Raw genomic sequence first — 21,307 nt, forward strand, 5'->3', positions numbered from 1 at the left:
CCCCGTTCCCTGATCGCTTTAGAAGAAGTGCTGGACTGGAAGGCACGATACTAGAGTCCTGGTTTAGGCTTCAAGAAAGACTGACTAAAAGACCCATGCTTGTCATCTGAAAAATGAATAATGGTGTGTACTGGAGCCTCCCCATAGCTCTGGCAGAGATGAGTACAGTACACACAACAAACAAACATCCTCTTCCCCTCATTTCTCTCCCCAAGCTACATTCCCCCAGCCACCAAAAAGTTCATCTTTCCTTCAAGATCCCCGCTCCCCACATCCTCCCTCCCTCCTTCCCTCCCTTCCTCATGGGCTAAGGAACAGCTACCCTACGCTGGGGTGTCACTGGGCAGGCACTTCCTGCACCCCCACAGATAAGCATCACTGTTAAAAAGCAAAGTCCTACCCCTCCCCTCCCTACTTAAACTATTCTCTCTCTTCCCACCCACCCCCATTCCAGGGGAGCATGCCTCTCCTCTCCAGAGGCTGTAGATCTACCTTAGAGTCTCTGCCTGCAGGGCCCAGCCCACCATCCATCACAGGGGTTGGGTGGGAAAGGACTGTGGAGTGGCCTAGTTGAATGACCTTGAATAAGTCATTATAGTGAGGGGTAAATGCAGCCAGGTATGGCCCAGTGCCTGGTGTGGCCTATACGTCCCTGTTACACAAGAAGGGGTTGGGGACACCAGGCATAGTGGCACATGCCTTAAATCCCAGCACTTGGGAGGCAGAGGCAGGCGGATCTCTGAGTTCAAGGTCAGTCTGATCAACATAGTTAAGTTCTAGGACAGCCAGGGCTATGTCAGGAGACCCTGTCTCAAACAAACAAAAACAGGCCGGGCAGTGGTGGTGCACGCCTTTAATCCCAGCATTTGGGAGGCAGAGGCAGGCGGATTTCTGAGTTTGAGGCCAGCCTGGTCTACAGAGTGAGTGCCAGGACAGCCAGGGCTATACAGAGAAACCCTGTCTCAAAAAAACAAAAAACCAAACCAAAACAAAAGACAAAAACAACCAACAAACTAACCAACCAACCAACCAACCAACCAACCAACCAACCAAAAACCCAGACCGAAATCACAACACAAAAACAAACCCGGGGCTGGGAAGTACAGAAGCAAAGGTCAGCCGTCAGTCCAGACACTTTGTTAGTCTAGAGCTACTAGAGACTGGAACAGCTCTGGGGCTCTGGAGGCAGCCAGGCTTGAGTTTGAATTCTTTGCTCTGTGATCTTAAGCAAGTGATTTTATCTCTGAGCCTCTTTCCTCATCTGTAATACTGGATAATTCCAGCTGACTTCAGGGGTTGTGGTGAGGGGTAAATCAGGCCAGGTGTGGCATAATGCCTAACTCACACAGTAGGGGCTCAGTCGGTAGTTCTGCCTCAGGGCAGATTCCAGTGCTATAAGGCCTTGACTGAGAGAACCACTAGGAGACAGGTCTGCCTCTTCCCTCCCTGAATGTTCCCTGAGGCAGCCAGGTTACTAGGGAGCTACTTGACCTTGGACAAGTCATTTCCTTTCAGAGGCCTATTCCTCCTCAACCGCAGCCTGAAAGGCTAGTTCAGACAATCCTTAGGGTAAGTTCGGTTGATCAATCCTGCCCATCTATGGGAAAGAGATTTGGGGGATAGGGGTGTAGGTCAGGGGCTACATATTTCCTCTTTAGGACACAACACTATCACAGCGGCCTACCCGCTGGCCGCCTTCACTATAAATCCAGAGTGCAGCAAGGGAGCACTGAGCGAATGGTATCCACTCGTCTGGAAGCTACACCTGGGAATCCTTAGCTATCTCACCTGTTCCCACTTTAAGTTCCCAAACCACTTCCCCCGCCTGGGGGACCAAGCAGTCTGGGAGTCCTCTCCCAGTACTTTACCTGTGGTACAAGAGGCAAATGGCCCCAGGACTTAAGAACAAATAAAATAAAAATCAGGTGGGCAGCAGTGGGCACCCCCCAGGGTCCAAGTGCATGTTCTTCCTAAGGGGCACAAGTGGAGCTATCCTTGCTGCCCATTGGCTGGGAGTATGGTACCTGGAGGCACGTGGCTCACTCGATCCTTCACGCTCTGTCCCTACCTACTCCACCCATTCCTGTTGGTAAGCCTGCCTCCTTTCTCCCACCCCAGGGCTGATCTCTGTGGTAACTTGGTAAGGCAGGTGTACTGTACCGATTGGCTGATCTTGTTGTCAGGTCACAGGCTCAGAGCAGTTTACCAACTTGCACAGGGCTTGGGCAAGGGTGGGTGTTTTAACTCCTTAGGCGCAAATCCAATGCCTATGGCCACAAGGTGTCGAGGAAGGACTAGATGGGCAGCTGGCATACAGGGCAGGAGAGGGTGTTCTGGGAAATCCCCCAGCCCTGGCGCTCATACCAACTGAGGTGCCACCTGGAACTATGCTAGTGCCAACCAGGCCACGGGGGCACTCCTAGCCCTATCATATGGGAGGAGTTGGTGAGGTGGAGGCTTCCCCTTCTTTCTGCCAGGGTGGGGCACTGGTGCCAGTATGCCCACCCCACCTTGGGCACCCTTCCCACATCTGTATCCCAGAGGGCCCAGTCCCCTGCCTCCCCATGTAGGCAGCCCATCCCCACCCAGCCTGGCATGCCCCCTCTTGCTAAGACCTTGTGGGCATGGGTGTGTGTGGTGGTTGGGGGGGCAGCTATGCCAGGGAACCAGGCAAGGTCTGTTTGGTCTGTTTTCCTGGTAGGGGAAAGAACTGGGGGCCACGCCCCATCATTCCCCTCTTTCTCGACACCACCCCCCCAGGCTCCCCTCATTGTCAGGCCTGCTAGACCGGCCAAGCCAGTGGGCAGCTTTCGTGAAACCAGGCCCTGTGTCAAGCCTGCACCATCTTTGGTGGGGGAAAATTCAGGGTGACAACAGTGAGAGCTCTGATCACCTACCATCAGTACCTAAAGGCACCTGCCAGAGTGTGTCCACCGTCACACCAATGGCTGACTTAGACAAAGACGAGAATCTTCCAGGTGCTGACCTTACGCAGCTTCCACACTAGGGCTGAGGGGCTCGAAAGCCAACCCTGCTGGCCTGAGCCAGCTGAAGGGCAGGCATAGGAGGCCCCAATGGGGCAGCTGAGTAAAGCTGGCCCCCCTTCTCCCCACCTTGGGGATTAGGGACTGAGGCTTAGTGTGGGGGGCAGCCGGCAGAAGCAGGATTAGTGGCGTAGAAAATAGATGTGGGCGCACATAGCACCCCCCCCCCCCATTCCAAGGCCCCTTCTCCCTGCTCTGCCAGGGAGCCAGGAGCCAGAGAGGTGCCTGGTGCGGCTTTTTCTGGAGCAACAGCTTGGAGGCCGAGAGATCAAGGGCGAGGGTGAGGGCTAGGCTGAAACACCTTTCTGCTAGGGATGCCAGAGACCCAAGGCACTGCCCAGCGCTCCTGGTGCCTGAGTTAGTCACCCCTCCCCCTTCTTTCTCCTTTCTGCCCCCACCCCCAACCCCAGCTCCAGCCTCAGGTTCTCTTCCTGTTTTTTTGGAACCCAGTTTGCACGAAGCTTCATGGCCTGTGGCTGGACCAGAGGGGTAGGGAAATTGGACAGCCAATCCAAAGTCCTCAGTGAGCCAGGAATCCTTAGTCTATGGTTCCCTCCATCCTTTCTCAAGACTTCTGGGGCAAAGAACTACAGATATCTGAACTGTCCAGTTTCAGGCAGGTGAGGTGGCTGAGCCACATGTCACTAGAGTATTGAAAGACCCTCCACAGAGGGAGCCAAAAGACAGGTCCTGGGCCCAGTGATGCTAAAGACACTTAGGGCACCCTCCCCTCCAGCCCCTCTAAACTTCTACGAGCCTTCCCCATCCCCCATGTGACGCTTCCCCCCTCCTAACCTCACCACCCCCAGCACTCACACTTCCTGGGGGCCAAGGCGGGGAAGAGAGACCGCAAGCCACGAAGGGGGAAGGAGGCGAGGGGAGCCGGCTGCTTCCCGGTGCCGTGGGGGTTAAGCTCCCACCAAGTCCCCTGATCCTGGTGCAGGGGTTCCAGACTGAGGGACACCGCAAATGCTCCTTTGTATTTTCTTTGTGTGACATCAGCTCTAGCACACAGCTCTTTAGCCCATCAAGGAGAATGGAACAAGATAAAGATGGCGGAGAAAGGAATGAGGCATGGGTTTTCCAGCCTCACCTCACCACCTCTGGGAAATGCAGCTCATCAGTGGCCCCTCGCTTTTGGGCTTGCTTGGACTTCTCTTCTTCCTGACCCTTTTCCTACCCTCTGTGGGCCTTGTCTTCCCAGCACAAGGTTGAACCTTGGTTCCCTTCCTTAGTCCTTATAGGCTTTCCACCATATGACCTCTCCACCATGCCTGTCCCTGGGACTCCTGCTAGGAAGAATCGTCACTAGGGGCCTGTCTCTCTCTTCCCATTACTTCATCTCCTGAGCCCAACATTTACCATGCTCCAAGCCTCCCTCCACGCCAGTGTGGAATAGAGGCCAGAGGAACTGAAGCAAGACCAGGGCTTGTTCTGCAAGGCCTGGACTTATGAAGAGATGGCTGAGTTTTGGTTACCCATACCTGCCTTCTGGTGGAAGCAGAGGAACCAAACCTTGGGAGCCGCTTGGAGAAAAGAGGTGGCAGAGGTGGGGTGTGCAGAGAGCGGATGTGGGGTAAGGGGGATAGTGAGTGCCTCCCTGCCCGTCAGAGTTTCCAGCCCTGAAGCTACTGGACTTTCCCTAGAGTGCCCACCCGAGCCAGGTAACTAACTATTCGCTTGGACAGACCCTGGTCACCAGGGTTCCCAGCACGGTCTGACTGGGCAGTACCAGCTCTCCTTAGGGCGAAGGAGACTGCATAAAGTGCCAGGGTCTACCTTGTATCCCCCTCCCCCCAGCCATGTCTTTGGCTGGGTAACCAAGCTGGCTGGTAACCCCACACCCGCTTAGCTGCAGGCAGAAACCTGAGCCCCCCCAAGCCCCAGAAGACACCCCAGCTGGGTCCCCGGAGCCCAGCTCCCTGCCAGCCTGTCCAACCTCCTGGCCCGGCCCAGCAAGCACAGCTTCCGTAGGACCCTTCTTCTGCCTTTCTTGATTCTCTTGGATCCCTTAGACTCTGAAGCTTCCCCACACTCCAGCACCTCAGCTCCTCTGTTCCCTAAAGCCTCCATGAAATCTGGGCACCCTCTTCCCAGCCTGTTTTTCAGTCCTCCTCTAACCCTTGGCCAATTCTAGGCCTCAGAGCCTCCCCTGGGGCCTGACCTCCTGAGCCAGAGCTGGGCCTACTCACCTGAACGCTGAGGGGCCTTGCCGGCAACTCCTCCTGGCCCCTGGGGGCAGCACGTTGGGAGGGGTGGAGGAGGGAAAACTTGGGGTGGGGGGGTAGGGTGACTGTTCCCCACTCCAGCTCCCTCCTTCAAAGGGGCCGCCTACGACCTGGTCCAGCCCCTCCCCCTACAACCTTAACCCTCTGGGTGCTGTCCCCCTCCCCCCCAGCTTGGAGGGAGGGGTTACAGAAGGACTGGCAGCGTGGGAGAAGGCCCAGAGTCTCTGCCTGCAGTGCCCAAAGCCCCAGCTGTCCCCACCCCCGCCTGTCCTTACTCAGTCCTAAAAGGGGAAAAAGGTGAGGGGTAGGAAAGGTAGGTGCTGGCCCAGTCCAGGAGGACAGAGGTGAGGAGGAGCAATGGGAGAGGTTGTTGGAGGTGGGACCAGGAGAAGGAAGAAGGGAGGGGAGGGGACAGAAGACAGCCTTGGCCAAATTGGGAGAAGGGGAACTCTGGACAGTCAGTGCCAGGGGTGACAGGTGCCTAGGTCCCAGCCCCTCAGGGTATGTGGGATTAGGGGAACATAAAGAGACCCTCCAGACCGTAGTAAGCTCTTGTTCCGTTCTGGGAGCTGTCCGGATTCTCTTCACCTTGTACCAGGCTGGGGCCCTCAGGGGCTGGGCAAGGCGGCACCCGCCCTCCTCATAGCCTCACCCCAAACCCACTCACATACCACAGTTCCTCGCCAGGGCGCCAGCCCTGCCAACCAGGCCAGGGGGCAGCACTCATGCCAGACCCCAGTGACCAGGGGGACAGAGCTGGCTGAGGAGGGGTAGACCTATTGGGGGAGCTGTAGGCACCGAAAGAGGAAGAAGCTGGGAGGGGGCATCTGCTGGGAAGCTCCTCGCCCCACCCCTTGCGCAAGCTACTGCTACCCTGGCTGGTTGGGTGGGACCCGCCTGGGCCTCAGGGGGCAACTCAGGAAAGCTCTGAGATGAACTGGGTGGGCCACAAAATGTCATAAAACCCCTGGGATTTCTTATTCTTGGAATGAAAGGTACCCCAATATCCTCCAAACAGTAGGCCATCCTGCTAGGCTCAGAGAGAATCACAGAAATGTCCCTGAAGATACCCCCTCCCTGCTACCCCCAACAGCTGCTGGCTCAGTGCCGCTGGCCTGCTGCTCCTCACCGGCTCCCGGCCTGGCTGGCAGCTACCCACCAGGATGCTGGCAGTCCTGCCCGCCTCTCCCTCCTACCCCCTGCTCGCAGTGCCTTATGCCAACTGTGGGCCTGGGGTGGGGGAGGGTCACTTCTGTGCCTTGGTGCCAGGCAGGCGGGCCCAGGCCCCTGAGGTCCTATAGATAAGCTCCAAGACCCTGTCCTTAAGCCACCTCCTTAAGAGGAAGCATATTGCTTAGGGTTGATACAGAGAATGGATAGGCCTATGAGCAGTTACTGAAGGATCCACGCCCCAAGGTGGGGACCAGTGTCTCTCCTGTCACCAGGCGCCAATCTCCCAGCATTCCCCTTAACAAATGCTTGGGCACCAAAGTCCCTGCAATTCCTAAGAGCCCCAGTCGAATGCCTATAGCCTGTGAGGGAGAAGGGTGGGGCTGCTCCCTGCCCTTTGATCCCCATAAAGGGAGAGAACTAGCCTGGAGGGCAGGGGGCAGGGAAGGAGTTCATGGGGCCCCTCATTTCCCCTGCCAGGGGCATCAGGGCAGGGTGTGGACATCTCTTGGGTGGGGCTCATCCTAAGGTGAGGATGGGTAGTATGTCTCAGCAATGAGAGATGGATGTCAACACCTGGTGTCATATGGAAATGCAGTGGCAAAAACAAAGTAAGGAGAATACAGAGGGTCTCTGTTGCAACCCACTCCAATACTTTTACCCTTACCCAGAAACACTCTTAGACTTGGCCAAACTGAGAGCTCAAGGACTACAACTCCCAGTGTGCACCACAACTGTTTTGCTTGTACACTGGGAGTTGTAGTTCCCTTAAGAAGCCCTGGGTTCTCTTCCCAAAAGCTTAGCTGATAAGTTAGAAGAAGAATGGTCACAGACCTCTCTAAGTGGAATGCTATTTAAGAAGAGTAAGACAGGTTAGTAGGTTCATGGTGAGGAAAGAAGACCCCCTTACTCCAGGCAAAGGGGAAAGAAAGGAGGAAGGAAGGAGGAGAGGATGTCTGTTGAAAGGGGTATATGGCTGGGGAGGAGCTGGGGGGTTGGGGGGGAGTGGAAACAGGAAGGAAACTGAAGCCAGAGACATGAAGTCGAAAGCAAGGTCTTGGGGGAGCCCCACTGTGAGGCGTGGCAGAGACTGGAAAGGCATTTCTCCTACCATTCTGGTGTCCCGCAAAGGTATAGGAGGAATTAATGATGTTAAGTGATATCCAATTAACGTGTGTGTGTGTGTGTGTGTGTGTGTGTGTGTGTGTGTGTGACTGTCTCCACTTGTTTGCCATCAACCCTCTTTTGCCAAGGGTACCCTCAAAGTCTGGATGTGGTATAGGTATTTGCAGGTTAGGAAACCTCTGAAAGTGCTAGGAAAGCTAAAAGGCAAAGGAAGAGTGTGGGGCAAGAACGGGCTCAGCCTGGTGGTGAACACAGCGGAGGGAGGGAGGCATGTGTAGTAGGGTTAGGTCCAGGTGTGAAGTAAGGGCAGAGACCTCAGGGGCTAGGAAACCTCAGGGAAGAGATGGCTAAAGGGTCCCTGTGTCACTTGATTCCTACCATCAAAGGCTATGGGCCACAAAGAGGGATGTCTTCTATGGCCTCGCTGAGTTTGCTAAAGGTACCTGGACTAACTAGTGCGGCCTGTGAACATAAAAGATATGGCATGTCAGGAACCAGATGGCAGCTGTGTGCCTTTCCCTGGTGGAGATGGAGGTCAGAGATGGGTAACAGACCTACTTGGAGAACACTTTTTTCTGGGGTTCCTGGAGTTCTGTGACAAATGCTGACAGGCCACAAGGTTATTGCCAAGGCCTTAGCTTGGCTAGGTGGCGGTGGTGGTAATGGGGTCTTTCTTGACTCTCCAGTTCTTAATGGTGGACCTGTAATTCTATCCTGTCTCAGTCCCCCAGGCCTGCACTGGCACCTGGCTGCTTGTGTGTTGGCAGGGCTGGAGGGGGGCAGCAAGGCAACTTCAAACTGTCCGGGCAAAACGTCAAGTTTACTCACGAGTTTACTCAGCAGAAGGAGGGGGAGAGGACGGAGAAGGCACACCCCATGCCAGGGTCCTATCCATCTGCCTGTCTCCACGTTCCTCCCCCACCCTCCCTTTTAGCCCTAGGCCAAAACAGGCACCAGCCCCAAGGCCTGGTGGCAGGGCTGTCTTAACTCTCAGGAAGGTCAGAGAGCCAAGCAGGCTGGAGGCAGGAAGCCCTGAAGCAGGCCCAGAGGCTTCTATCAGAGGGCAGTGCCCTGCCTGGAGCCCATTTACTCCAAGTCTTAGGTCTTTGGCCTTGGGCCAAAAGAACTGGGTCTCTCTTAGCCATCAAAAGGAGGGCCTTGCCTACTCCACCTGAGCAGTCTGCTGGCCTAGTAAGTTCTGACCCCCAAATGTCCACTCTTGGGCTGGGCCTCAGGTACCAACACCATGGCATTCAGTATCCCATTCACCTTAGCCTTGGCTGGGAATGGGGGGCCAGCACTCTATCTGACCTACTTCCCTTTCCTCCCCACCTGTTTTCACTCTCAGCTTCTCTCCCCAAGCCTTCACTGTCCCCACCCCAGAGGTGCTCCACCCCCCCCCATGCCTGCTGGGTCCCCTCCCCCACTCTTCCCCAGGGTGCCAAGTGCAAGCACACAAAGGGCCCGATGGTGCATTGTTAGCCCAGCCCCCGCTGCCCGCCTCGCCCTCCTGGGGCAGGCACTAGGCCAAGGAGGAGCTGGGGGCGGTGGGTGCCAGGGGGCACCATGGGGAAGGGGAAAGAGGCCAGCACCTGTCTCCCAGACACCGGGGCTGTAGCACCTGGACTGAGTAGTAGTGAGAGGGCCCCATTAGAGCAGGCCTGTCTCCTTGACACCTGAGCCTAGTGGGCACTGCTTGCCTTCTTCCCAAGAGCCCCTTTCGGATGGTATTAACCCCTTCCTGACCCCAGACTAGGGATGGTGGTACCCAAGGGAGGGGGACAGTGTCTGGGGGTGTCAGCAGGCAACAGCGTGCCTACAGCAACCATGTAACGGGCACGCTGGGGGAACTGGGGTCCCGGGGGCCAGGAACAGGAGGCACTGGCAGAGATTTCTCCTGGTTTCATCAGCTGCTCCAGGGGGAGCCCCCTGTCCTTCTCCCCAGTTACCACGAAGGAGGAACATTAACTACCATCCAAACCAAGTCAGAAATATGCCCTTCTCCTGCCCAGCACAATACTTCTTATGCCCAGTATCTCCTCCCAATCTAATGTCCACTCCATGCCAGCTCCATAAACAGTGCCAGGAGGGTACAGGGGTGACCAAACCAGTTGGTGTGTGTGGGGTAGCAAAACGCAACCCAGTGATCCTCCAGGCCTTAGCGCCCCCCCCCCCCCCCAAAACACACACTGCCTCAGGGAACAGAGAGTTCCTATCTTGGTTTATTTAACTCCTCATTTCCCAATCTGGCTCCCCCAACCCTTGATAAACGGTCCCCTCCTCTAGGAATAAGTTGGGGGAAGGAGAAATTACTGCGCTGACTCATTCCCATTCTCAGCTGCAGCTAGGGGTCTCCAAGGCATTCGGGCGGGGGTCAATTCAAGAACGCCCTCCACCTGGCCCGGAAGCCAGGACAGCTTGCCGGTCTCCCCCTCTCCCCAGCACCCACTTCCGGTGTCCCAAACTAGGTCAGCAGTGCTCGTTTCCTGTGGGTCAGCTAGCACCGGCGCCTCTGCCCCTCCCCTGCTCTGGACCCAGGCTCCCCGCCTTACCCCCCGCCCCCCAGGGCGCCCCGAGGTCTCACCACGTCTCAGCCGCCCTTTGATACATGGGGGTTGTGCGGGGCGGGGGGCAGGGGACCCGCCCTCTCTCCAAACACTAGCAGGGCCGGGGCGCCTGGGCAGGCACGTGTCCGGGCACAACCCGCTGCCCACGCTGCCCCCCCACTCCCGCCCCCCCCCCCGCTCTGGCCAGGACACGTCGCTCTCTTACTTGGGTGGGGTGGGAGGAGGGGAGAGAAAGCTGGGACTGGAAAGCAGCGCCCCCCACCCCTTTGAATGGCCAACCTCAGCCAGCGGTGCGCACTAGGTTTCCACCACACAGCGACCCCCACTCCGCTTAGGGCAGGTGCGCCGGCGCCGGCGGCAAGACCGCTGGTAGGTCGAGTTCTTATCGCCCACCCTAACACCGGAGTTGTGAGAGCAAAAGCTGACTTTGAAAAGGTGGCGGTGGGCCTGAGGCTAGAGAGGAGGGAATGTGATTGCGGAGCGGGAGGGGCAGCGGGGTCGTTCTGCTGAGCCGAGCCGCACTCCCGCTGGAGAGACGACGCGGCTCTGGAAGCGCAAGAAACCGAATAGTCCAGCCGGTAACTTTCCCCCAAGCCGCGGTTCCTCCCGCCCCCCACCCCCCATGCCACTGGCCTGGGTCCAGCCCACCATGCCAGGGGGGCGCGGAGCTGGGTGGGTGGGGACACGCGTTGTCCTAGTTAAGAGTCCCTCAGGGTTTCCATTCCCTTCATTCGGTCGGGCCTGGGGTCTCCCTCTAAAGTCAAAGGCGACTGGTGGGGGAATTCAGTGCAGCTTACCCCCTCTCCATCCCGTAGCTCACAGTCTGTCTGATATTAGAAGTGCAAAGAAAGTTTCTGGAGACCCTCCGCTCAGAGTTGGGGGGAGGCCATAGTTCTCTACCTTTCCACCAAGTTAAAACCAATTCCAAAGACCCAGGAAAGCTACAGGGAATGCGACTGGTTGAAATCTGGTGTGCGTGCGTGTGTGTATGTGTGTGTACAGGGGTCTCACAGGACGCACGAAGGACATTGCAGTAGGCTCGAGTCTAGTGGACCCCGAGCCAAGGGACAAAAAGTAGGGTTCACTTACCTCTTAGCCGTCGGGTCCGCTCGCTGGAGCTGCAGAGGCACAGGGTGTAGGGAAGAAGCGCGTCCCCCGCCAGGCTGGGGGGCTTGGGGCCCTGCTCCGGTCCTGGTCAGAAGGCCGCGGTCAGTGGCTCGCTGCTCGTTGCTGGGGGGCTCCTCCTCCGCCACCCTTTGCCTCCTCCTGCTGCCCGCCCCCCCCTTGGCCGCGGAGAGCCGTACATTCACCTGGCTCCCACTCGCCCCCCCCCCAGGGCCCGCCTCACCTGTCCTGCTGTCTCACCTGTCCTCTCTCTTGCTTTGCCCCCATCCCTCCCCTCCCTCCCCCCGCCCCTGCCACCCCCAAACTCCCCCCCCACCCTTAGCAACACCCTCTGTCACTTCCTGGTTTTTCATCCGCCCCCCCCCAGGCACCCCCTCCCTCCGCCCAATAAGGACATAAACTTCCACCTCTTCCAACAGCTAGTTCCAGCAGGGAGCATATGGGTCCCTCCCTCCTTTTCGCTCTCTTTTTCCGAGCTTTTGCTTCACTCCCTGAGCCTTTCCCAATCTTTTCCTTTCCCTTCTTTCCTTCAATCTCCCTTCACCTGCCGCGATCCCTCTCCCTCTCTGCTTTCTACCACTATCTCTTCCAGTCCACCTTAACTGGAGCTCCGCCTCCGACCCCCGTCCAGCCCTCTGCTGCTGCCCAGCTCCACCCCCTGCACGCCACCGCCCTGCCCATCCATTGGCCTGAACACCCGCCTATCCCATGTGGGACGCGCCTAGGGTTCATCCAGGGAGGGGGTGGAGCCTGGGGCTGGCTAGAAACCAGAAGAGGAGGGAGGCCAAAGACAGTGTCCGCAGTGGCCAGGGAATGGAACAGCCCCCTCAGGGACTTCCTCTCCTTCAAGAGGGGCTTCTGTAGGGTCACCACCTGGAGAGGGAAGGGTATGAGAGGTTACGGATACGCTGCTGGGGATGAAGACCTAGAATTTAGAAAGAGTGGGGTCCCGCCGAGGGGCTTTAACCAGGTCAGAGCCCCAGGAGGGAAGAGAGAAAGCCACTATCATTGAGCTGCGGCCTCTTGGCCCATCCCCCCCCCCTCAGAGGGAGCGGGGGAGTCGAGGCTGCGGGCACTCTGTGTCCCTCCCCACGCGTGACGGCGCCCCTCGGGGAGGGAACAGTGCCCGGGGCAAGGAGCCTCTGCGCTCTAGCCAGTGCCGGTTGCTGCCTTGGCATTTTCTAAGGGGAGGGACCGAGTCGGGGAAGGGGGAGGTGCGCTCCCTGTAGGGCTCCGGCGCTTTGCCTTCAGCCCGCTGGTACTTTTAGTGGAGAAACAGACCCTATAGTGGAGGGGTCTTGGTGCAGATTCACTCAGACCCCCAGATGACGATAGAGACCTGGGTGTTTTAGGATGTTTGCTTAAGTGGGTTTGGGAAGAATTAGTATTAGTATTTAAGTGCCGGCCCAACAGAGAATAGCCTCTGAGGGACGATTACAAGTGGGCTGGCGTTGCTACGTACCCCAAAAGGGCCCCTCCCACTGGTTTCAAACGGAATCAAATCCCGCTCTCTTGGGCCAGGTTCGACATCGCAGCAGCAGGCCAGGCGGAACCGGGTCGGACTTGTTCTCTTTCCCAGCCCCCTCCGCAGGGGGCCTCCCTCCCTTTCCAGCAGGTGGCTCCGCAGGACACCAGCTCAACCTGTTGGACCACAATGGGCGGTGCCAGGGGGCCCCTGGCCCTCACCCGGGCTGACCCGGGATCCCCAAGCTGGGGGAGGGGCGGAGTTGGTCCTTCCCTCCCTCTTTCTCCTTTTCCCCCTGACGTGACTCAGCCTCGAGGCCGCTGCTCTGCCCCTCAGCCAGGAGCGGAAAGTGTGAGGCGCCCCAGAGGGCTCAAGCCAAACCAAACAGCCCCCCACCCCAGACATTATCTCACTGGAGAATTAGGGGGGCAATAGGGACCAGTGGCTAGCATGAGGAACTCTGGCCCAAGGAGTCCGTTCCGGGTTTTCCTATCGGTTCTGTCCCTCTTTTCCCCGCCTCCCACACCAGTACGCCCTAGGTCAAGTCTGATCTTCGCTCCAGGTTTTCTTAGCAGCCCCGCAGGACTGTTTCTTGTCGGAAGGATTCCGAGCAAGATGTGTCTAGACTAGGGTTTTTCCCTTCCTCCTGATGTCAGGGTCTCGCTGACCAGGGAATAAGCCGTGCAGAGACAGCAGTGCTAGACCTAAGTAAAGTGGAGGGAAAACTGCTTTTATGAGAAGGGTACAAGACCTAGGAAAAGGATTTGGGGGAGGGTAGGAATGTGGACCACGACCCCAGAAGAGCGAGGGTCTTGTCACTAGCTTTTAGAGGCTTAGACGCAAACCGCTGTGCTGTCTCACCCCTGCCACTGGAATTGCGTCGACACAACCTGGATCTTTCTGCGGCTGGATTGTCATTCTCCAGCAGTCCTGGAAATCTACTGTTAGTTCCTTAGTGTCTCTTTTCCATTCCATGTCTTTCTCTTGTACAAATAGTTCCCTTTCATGTTGGGGGAGCACCGATATGAAATTTCTGTCAAACCCCGCCCCCCGCAATTTTAGGTCGTGACTGCCAAACCAGAGACAGAGGCCAGAAGCGCTGGTGAGACCCCGCCCCCTTATTGGCAGTCTCCCCGGAACCCCCTATCAATCCCTTATACATCTGAGCTGCTACTGGAACTGGAAGGCAAGTGTAGGGTCTGCAGGGCCTTCCTGGTGAGCGTCCCCATCCTCACATTCAGAATTAGATCTTTAGGCAACTTTCTAGATTCTAGACTTTAATGTATGAGGAAAGTAGGTGAGTAAATACCCCGAGAATGAGGTTTTTATCTTGAGAAGGATAAAAGTCCCAGCAAGAAGGAGTTTACACCTAAAACTGGGGACAGTGACTCTGAGTGGCGGCCTGGTTTCGAGACTGGCTGGTCCAAGCCCACAGAAGAGCCGCTGTTGAGCAGCTACAAGTTTGCAGAGTCCTGGAGGAAGTGTGCGGCTGGGGGCGAGGCTTTCCATGTCAGGGTCCTAAAGTGAGTCTGGGGGTCAGTTTCTGGTGGGGGCGCTGAGCTGAAAGCAGCGCCTCGGTCTGCTCCAGGCGCCCACCTAATCGCTGCTCCCCCGCCCCTTCCCCGCGGCTGCCTCCGCTTCCCTCGAAAAACCCGCCGCCCAGGAAACCGCTGGGGGCGCTCAGACCGCAGCCCCCTCCCTCCCGCCGCCCCCCAGAACCCCTACCGCGACCGCCCAACCCACCTGAAGAGGCGGTGGCTGCCAGGGGTACTCCCTCCCGCCGACTCCCCCCACACCTGCGGGTAGCACTATTTATAACTGCGCGCCTATTCCGGGCCTCTCGGCTGGAGACCGCTGCAGCGCAGTGCTAATCGCCGCTGGGATCTCTGCGCCCCCCAGGGCTGGGGGAGGTAAATTTAGCTTCAGGAAGCTCCGGGGAACATTTTCCAAAACTCCACGTCCCAGACAAGCAAAACAGAACCCCTTTACGCGCAGCCTGCTTCCTACTCGCCACTAGGTGGCGCAAGGCTCCTAGACCCCAGCCAGTTAGGGGTTAGGGTAGCGGTTCTTCAGGTAGGCCAGATAGGTAAGGAGTTGTGGGTAGCTACTGATTCGAATGGATGAATTTTAGGAGGCTGGGGAAAAAACGCTCGAGTCTGAGAGCCGCCGAGAAAGGGGGCCAGAGGCTTCTTCGTATGGATGGGGAAATAACTCATATGTAAACGAAATGCAAATGAGAGCGTTGTTCCTTGTGCCTAGGGGTGTCTGTGTCCAGGTATCTGATTGCCAACTTCGCTCTGCTGTGAAAATGTGGGACTGTCCCTCTTGGCCCTCAGACTTATTTTACTGTGATTTCTTTCTTACCTCTTTGTGCTCCACCCCCAACTCTCTCACACACACACACATTGCATCCATGGTTCTACTTGAAATGGAATCTACGGAAATTTTGGATAGAAGGCTTTTTCTCTTGCTGTGATACTTGAAGGTCACTTCTAGCTTGTCAGTCTAGTCTGCTCCTTTCAACCCCAACGAGTCCCCTACTGATTATGCCTGCTAGTGGGCTTCAAGGAGCCCACCGGTAGGCAGAAACTTCCCTCTCTATCTTGGTATCTTGCTTCTCTACCCACCCTGTCCCAAGCCTGAGCTCCTGAAGCGATAGTTTGAGTGTTCAAGACTCTTCTTGGGAGAGAGCATTGGGAGAAGTTGCCTCATTTCCTTTTCTCTGCTAGAAAAATGGTAAAGTTGTTGGTAAGGAAAACCTTTCTAGTCAATATGTATTTAGATGAGACCTTAAGTTGATCCAAGAAGCGAAGGACACAGTGAGCTTGGAGCTTTGATGGGAATCAGGTGCAGTTTAGGAGGGACGCCTCAGCTTCCTGGGCCATTAAACTAGTTGTTTCTTTTCTTTTTTTTGGTTTGTCAAGACAGGGTTTCTCTGTGTAGCTCTAGCTGTCCTGGAACTTACTTTGTAGACCAGGTTGGTCTCCAACTCACAGAGATCCGCCTGCCTCTGCCTCCTGAGTGCTGGGATTAAAGAATATTGGGATTAAAGGCTGTACCACTACCACCTGGCTCAATTAAACCAGAAGAGGAAGGAAGGTTAATGAGGAACCCTGATTTTGATTCTTTCTTTCTTTCTTTCTTTCTTTCTTTCTTTCTTTTTTTCTTTTTTTTTTTCCCCTTTTCTGAACAGGAGTCTTACTATATTGCCCATGCTGTTCTCCAGCTCCTGGGATCAAACCTCCCAAGTCAGCTTCTAGAATAGAAGGGAAAATAGATGTCTGTGTGCTACCCATCTGGCAAGCCCTAAAGTCGAGATGTGAAAATGTAGGTGCACTGAATATCTGTTCTACTAAAGAGTTTTGTCCTTCTGACCTTGGGATGAATCACTTCACCTTTTGGGCCTGTTTATTCAAATTGATGTGATATAATTCTCTTTAACATTATCTTGCCTAGTTCTCTGTGTGTGTGCTCGACTTTTGTTTGTTGTTTGGTTCTGAGATAAGGTTTCAACACCACGATCAAGCCTGCCTACTTTTGAAGTTTACTTTTCCTCCTGAGCACACAGACACTCAGGCGTGGAGGTCAGAGGACAGCTTGCAGAAGTTGGTTCTCTCTTTCCATCCTGTGGGTCCGGGGATTGGAATGATCAAGCTTGACAGCAAGCACCTTTATCTACTGAACCATCTTGCCAACCTTGAAGTGTACTTTAAAAAAAATACTTAAGCCAGGTACTCAGGAGGCAGAGACAGGCAGATCTTTATGAGTTTGAGGCCAGCCTCATCTACATGGTGAGTGGGACAAAGCTACATATTGAGACTTTTTTAAAAAAATTATTTTGGGGCTGGAAAGATGACTCAGCAGTTAAGAGCACTGGCTGCCTGTTCTTCCAGAGGTCCTGAGTTAAATCCCCAGCAACCACATGGTGGCTCACAACCATCTGTAATGGGATCTGATGCCCTCTTCTGGTGTGTCTGAAGAAAGCATACTCACATACATAAATAAAATAAAATTAAAAATTATTTTGCTTTTTCGAAACTGGGCCACTCTTTAGCCTAGGCTAATTTTGAACTTACTGTGTAGCCCTGGCTAGCCTCAAACTGGAGGTAATCCTCTTGCCCTCACCTCTCAGGTACTGGACTATAAACATGAGCACCACACCCTGCTTAAAGTAGACGGTTGTGAGAAGGATCAGAGCATCATCTACTCTAGAAAGTGTTTCCAGACTGTGTGACATGTCTTCCCCTGTGAAAGCTTTTCCCAGCTGTGGCTCCCTTTGAGCCTTTGTGGGTCTTCATTCCTCTCTCCTCCCACCAGCTCCCCACCCCCTGTCCCAGCACAGCATACAGCTCGGAGTCTGTGTCCTCTGTCTACCACCTCCCTTTGCCAAATGTCCTCTCCTCTAGCAAACGCCTTTGTGCTCAGACCGCAGACTCTGGAATCTACTTCTACTGCTCAGCTTAGACTTTCAGTAAAAGAAGGTAGCAAGCTTGGGTTGAATTAGGGAGTGGTAAGAGCCGGCCAGGCAGATGCAGACTCAGGAGAAAGGAGAACACCAGGTTCAATGGGAAGGTAGGATCTCTGCCTGCACACCAACCTCTCCCTACCTGTATCAGGCCTTTCTCCTTTCTGCAGTGTTCTGGGGCAAGAGGGAGAGCTCAGAAGCAACCAGGCAGCAGTTCTGACCTGTATGTTGCAGATCTATGAGCAAATATGGTGGCTCATTCTTATAATCCCAGGACTGGGGAAGCTGGGGCAGGAGGATTGCCACAAATTCAAGGGCAGCTAGGATTCCTGATTCAAAAATCAAACCAATGACCTGGGAACGGTGGCACACCTGTTTAATCCCAGCACTCAGGGGCAGAGGCAGTAGATCTCTGTGAGTTCCAGGCCAGCCTGGTCTTTAGAGTGAGTTCTAGGACAGCCAGGGCTACACAGAGAAATCCTGTCTCTAAAAACAAAACAAAAGTCAAACCTAAGAAAGAAAAGGGCATACTAGTAAAAAACAAAACAAAAAGAAAGAAAGAAAGAAAGAAAGAAAGAAAGAAAGAAAGAAAAGGCATGCACCTGTATTCTCAGCAACTCTGAAAGTCTGAAAAAGAAAGGAAGGAAGCACTAGATGTACTGTGAGGATATCCTATGCAAAGCTCACAGAGAATGCAAGGTGGAGAGCACAGTGCAGTGTGCCAACCAACCATGAGAAAACATGTCCAGTCCAGAAGCCACTCATGGTGGCAGGGAGATAGCTGTTACATTTCAAGGTTAGCCTGGGCTACATAGTAAGACTTTGTCTTAAACCACACAGAGAATCCGGCTCATTCTCAGTTCTGAGGTGAGCCACTAACGTATAGCCTGCATCCCTGTACTCTTCCTTCCTCCCTGCAGTGCCCTCTCAGGTCAGCTCATGTTCAGCACCTTGCTCTACCCCTTATTTTAGCCACTACAAAAGCTCTACACAGTTTGGAGAAATGGCTCAGTGGTCAGGAGCGCACATACCTCCTGAAGAGGATCTGAGCCTGGTTCCCAGCACTTTGGGCAGCTTGGCCTGCAAGTCCAGTTCCAGGAGGAGCTGATGCTTCTAGCACATAGACACGATACACATCATTAAAAACAAACAAGTAAAGCCTCAACACTCTAACCTGTCCTTCATGGCTTGGCTCATTCTCTTGTTGCTCCAACACCTAATCATATCTGTATACCTAACTCTACAGTGTGATGGGGTTTCTCACCTCCTGGAATGCAAACTTCACAGGGACAGGACTCAGGGCCCTATTCATCCAAAACACCCAGACTGGAACACAGTAAAGTTATATTTGTTGAATACTGAAGATGTCATCTTTGTGTACGTTATCTGCTGGTTACCTCCTGGAACCTGGGCTTGGAGAAACTGTTGCTGTTAGAATTTTGTTGTTGTTTTCTGTTTGTTTGTTGAGTCAGGGTTTCACTCTAGCCCAGGCTGACCTAGAACTTGAGGCAATCTTCTTGTCTCGGTCTTCCAAATGCTTGGCTCACAGGCATGACACACTTCCCAGCATTTTTAGAATTCTTTACTTTAGGCGTACACTGTCATGTGATTCCCCCAGACACACTCACACACACACACACCTTGCTGGAGATCTCAGGGCCTTACACAGCACCCCACTGCTGAGCTGAATTCCAACAATTTTGTTTTCTCTTTGTTTATTTTGAGACAGCTTTCTTATGTACCCAGAGATAGCTTGGAAGTATACATACAGCCCAGGCTGCTGTTGTACGGGAGACACTTCTGTCTCAACTTCCTGAGTGCCCAGCTATATGGTATTTCTTTAGAAAAGTATCTGTTCATTTCTTTTTCTTTTTCTTTTTTTTTTTTTTTTGGTTTTTCGAGACAGGGTTTCTCTGTGTAGCCCTGGCTGTCCTGGAACTCACTCTGTAGACCAGGCTGGCCTCGAACTTGAACTCAGAAATCTGCCTGCCTCTGCCTCCCAAGTGCTGGGATTAAAGGCGTGCGCCACCACCGCCTGGCTATGTTCATTTCTTTTTTAGATAGGGTCTCATTGTGTAGCCCTGATTCCAGTAAGGGAGCTGAGGAGCCATCACCACCGCCTGGCACAGCTGTCAGTGCCACTGTTTTTATTTTCCATTTTTTTCTGAAAGGACAAAAATCTTTTATTTCTTTTGTCTCTTTCACTAATTTTAAGGTTTGATTATCCAATTTATATTCATTGAAGAATGTGTTGTGTAAATCAGGATACTCTCAAAATCTTCCTGCCTCTGCCTCCCAAATGCTGGAATTAAAGGTACAGGTTACCACAACTAGTACATACAGTATCTATATGACAAAAATCAGGCTGTGATATAGGGAGTTTATTAGGTGTAAAGTCCTGGGTTCAGTCCCCAACACTGAAACTCAACCAAACAACCAGATAACCAACAATAGAAACAAACAGGCCCAGAGAAAAAGGAGTTAACTAAGCAAAAGGCCAAAGAAGAGCTGGCTCCAGGGGGTGGGCAGAGAACTAGATACTACCTCCAGGTCATTGGGCAACAGTTAGGCCAAAAAGTGCTACTCAGAGAAAGTGGGCATGAACAAGTGGAAGTACACGTGCACGGGCTGCTAATGGTTCATAGACAACGTGTGCTGGTGGCTGCCAAGGGGAAGTCAGGAGGCAGTCCACTCATGCAGACTGTCCTGTCACAGGTGTGCTGGGATAGGCTCCAAGGGGTGGTATGACTACACGGGTGTTTTCTCTTAGAGCTGTGTCTGAACTAGGACTCCTTCCACAGCTGGGGACTAGCTGAGTGTGCTTTCCATGTTCCTTAGGGACAGGGAACTGCCTAGGTCACACTTCCTTTTGGGAAAAGGCTGAGTCTTTGGGTCCTCATCCTAGCATCCTGGCCCTCACCCAGGAATAGGGATCTACCCATTCTGTCCTCTCTACACAAAGGTTGGGAGGAACATGGTTTCTCTGTTTTGCTCTTCTGGCACCAGAGAGGCAGCAAAGCTGGTTCCCAGTCTCAGTACTCCCAAGATCTGCCTTTCTTCCTGCTCTCTGGCTCCAAGCCATTCCCAAGCACACATGCCCTTCAAACATTCAGAATTGTTGGCCTCAAAGCCTATTTATTATATTTATAGTTGAGTGATTACCAGATATCTTAGGGGCAGTCCATTCCTGGTTCTTCAAGTATGTGGGTTGGTGGGCTCACTGTGCCGATTTTGGAGGAATACGAGATCCTGCTGTAGTGTCACTGGAGTCTGAGCCAGCAAGCCAAGCTCAGGTGTACCAGAAGCACAGCAAAGACAGGAGCTGAGGATAGATGCCCCAGGATGAGGCAGGTCAGACGGATGGACAGCTCAAAGGTTCATGGTTCACTCTTCAGTTCTTTGTGGCCCATCCTTGGTGAAGGCCAGCTGGCTCCAGGAGTCTTAGGGCTATAGAAAAGATGGGAGAGCTGGGCTGCAGGTTCCACCCCAGAAGCTGCAGCCCCACCTCCTGACAGTCTGCCCTCCCCTCCCCACCTGAGTGGTGCAGGTCTTGGTGTCAGGGGTGACAAGGGCGTTCCCTGCCACCATCAATCCAGCAGTTCCTTGATACACCAGCAACAAAGAAGGATGTAGGCAACTTCCTTCAGGGTTCGATACATGCCCTCCCACCCTGTGCCCATCTTAATGACAGGCACCTGGAGACCAGTGCCTCGAAGGGCATCTCTGAGAGAGAAGGGCAGGGCCTGAGTCAGGGGCTGCATTGGTGGCTTCATGTGAACAGCAGCTCAGCAGAAGGGTGTGGATGCTGCCTTTGGGACCTTTTATCCAATGTCCCCACCCCCTCAGGCCTCATGACTAAAAACAAAGGCTCTAGGGTCTAGCAAAAGAAGGTTCTGGGCCTCCGGAGCAGGCTGAGTCAGCCTTTCAAACGGGGATGGTGGTTAGAAGGGCGGGCTTGGCCACTTCATCCTTTATCCTCCACAGCCAGGAAAGCTCAGCTTCCCTTCCAAGCAAGCAGTGCTCTGCCTGGCCACCTCTGGTCCTTTCGTGAGCTCTGGCTGTGGCTGACACTGAGTCTTGTCCCCAGCAGTCCTTTCTAGTGTGTTCTACCTTACTCC

The 21,307-nt window shown here is 54.3% G+C and overlaps 2 protein-coding genes across 5 annotated transcripts in view; both read right to left on the bottom strand.

Annotated features, from left to right (window-relative positions):
* The window catches only part of Zbtb7b (zinc finger and BTB domain containing 7B), an 18,763-nt gene extending 4,169 nt beyond the window's left edge, over nt 1-14,594 (bottom strand). Inside the window, exons 1-3 of one of the 4 annotated variants that reach the window (XM_076932762.1) lie at nt 14,468-14,594; nt 11,667-12,132; nt 11,224-11,325 (exon numbers count right to left, since the gene is read on the bottom strand). The gene's annotated coding sequence lies outside the window, so the exon portion shown is untranslated. Of the gene's footprint in view, nt 1-11,223; nt 11,326-11,482; nt 11,531-11,666; nt 12,133-12,721; nt 12,870-14,467 lie in introns of those variants that run through there. The other 3 variants (XM_034500759.2, XM_076932763.1, XM_034500758.2) reach the window with 3 other exon arrangements.
* A 5,710-nt stretch (nt 14,595-20,304) lies between these two features.
* Lenep (lens epithelial protein) lies at nt 20,305-21,236 on the bottom strand. The gene is made up of 2 exons (XM_034500764.2): nt 20,724-21,236; nt 20,305-20,636 (listed from the first exon to the last, which is right to left on the bottom strand). The coding sequence occupies exon 1, from the start codon at nt 20,960-20,962 to the stop codon at nt 20,777-20,779; it is 186 nt and encodes a 61-aa protein (XP_034356655.1). The 5' UTR covers nt 20,963-21,236; the 3' UTR covers nt 20,305-20,636; nt 20,724-20,776.
* Nucleotides 21,237-21,307: the final 71 nt, after the last annotated feature.

The sequence above is a fragment of the Arvicanthis niloticus genome, chromosome 4, assembly GCF_011762505.2.
Source record: "Arvicanthis niloticus isolate mArvNil1 chromosome 4, mArvNil1.pat.X, whole genome shotgun sequence".
Classification (NCBI taxonomy): domain Eukaryota; kingdom Metazoa; phylum Chordata; class Mammalia; order Rodentia; family Muridae; genus Arvicanthis; species Arvicanthis niloticus.

Bases quoted from the DNA above. Each gene is read 5' to 3' on its own strand.
- Lenep (XM_034500764.2), bottom strand. From the start codon at position 20,962: ATGAAGCCACCAATGCAGCCCCTGACTCAGGCCCTGCCCTTCTCTCTC.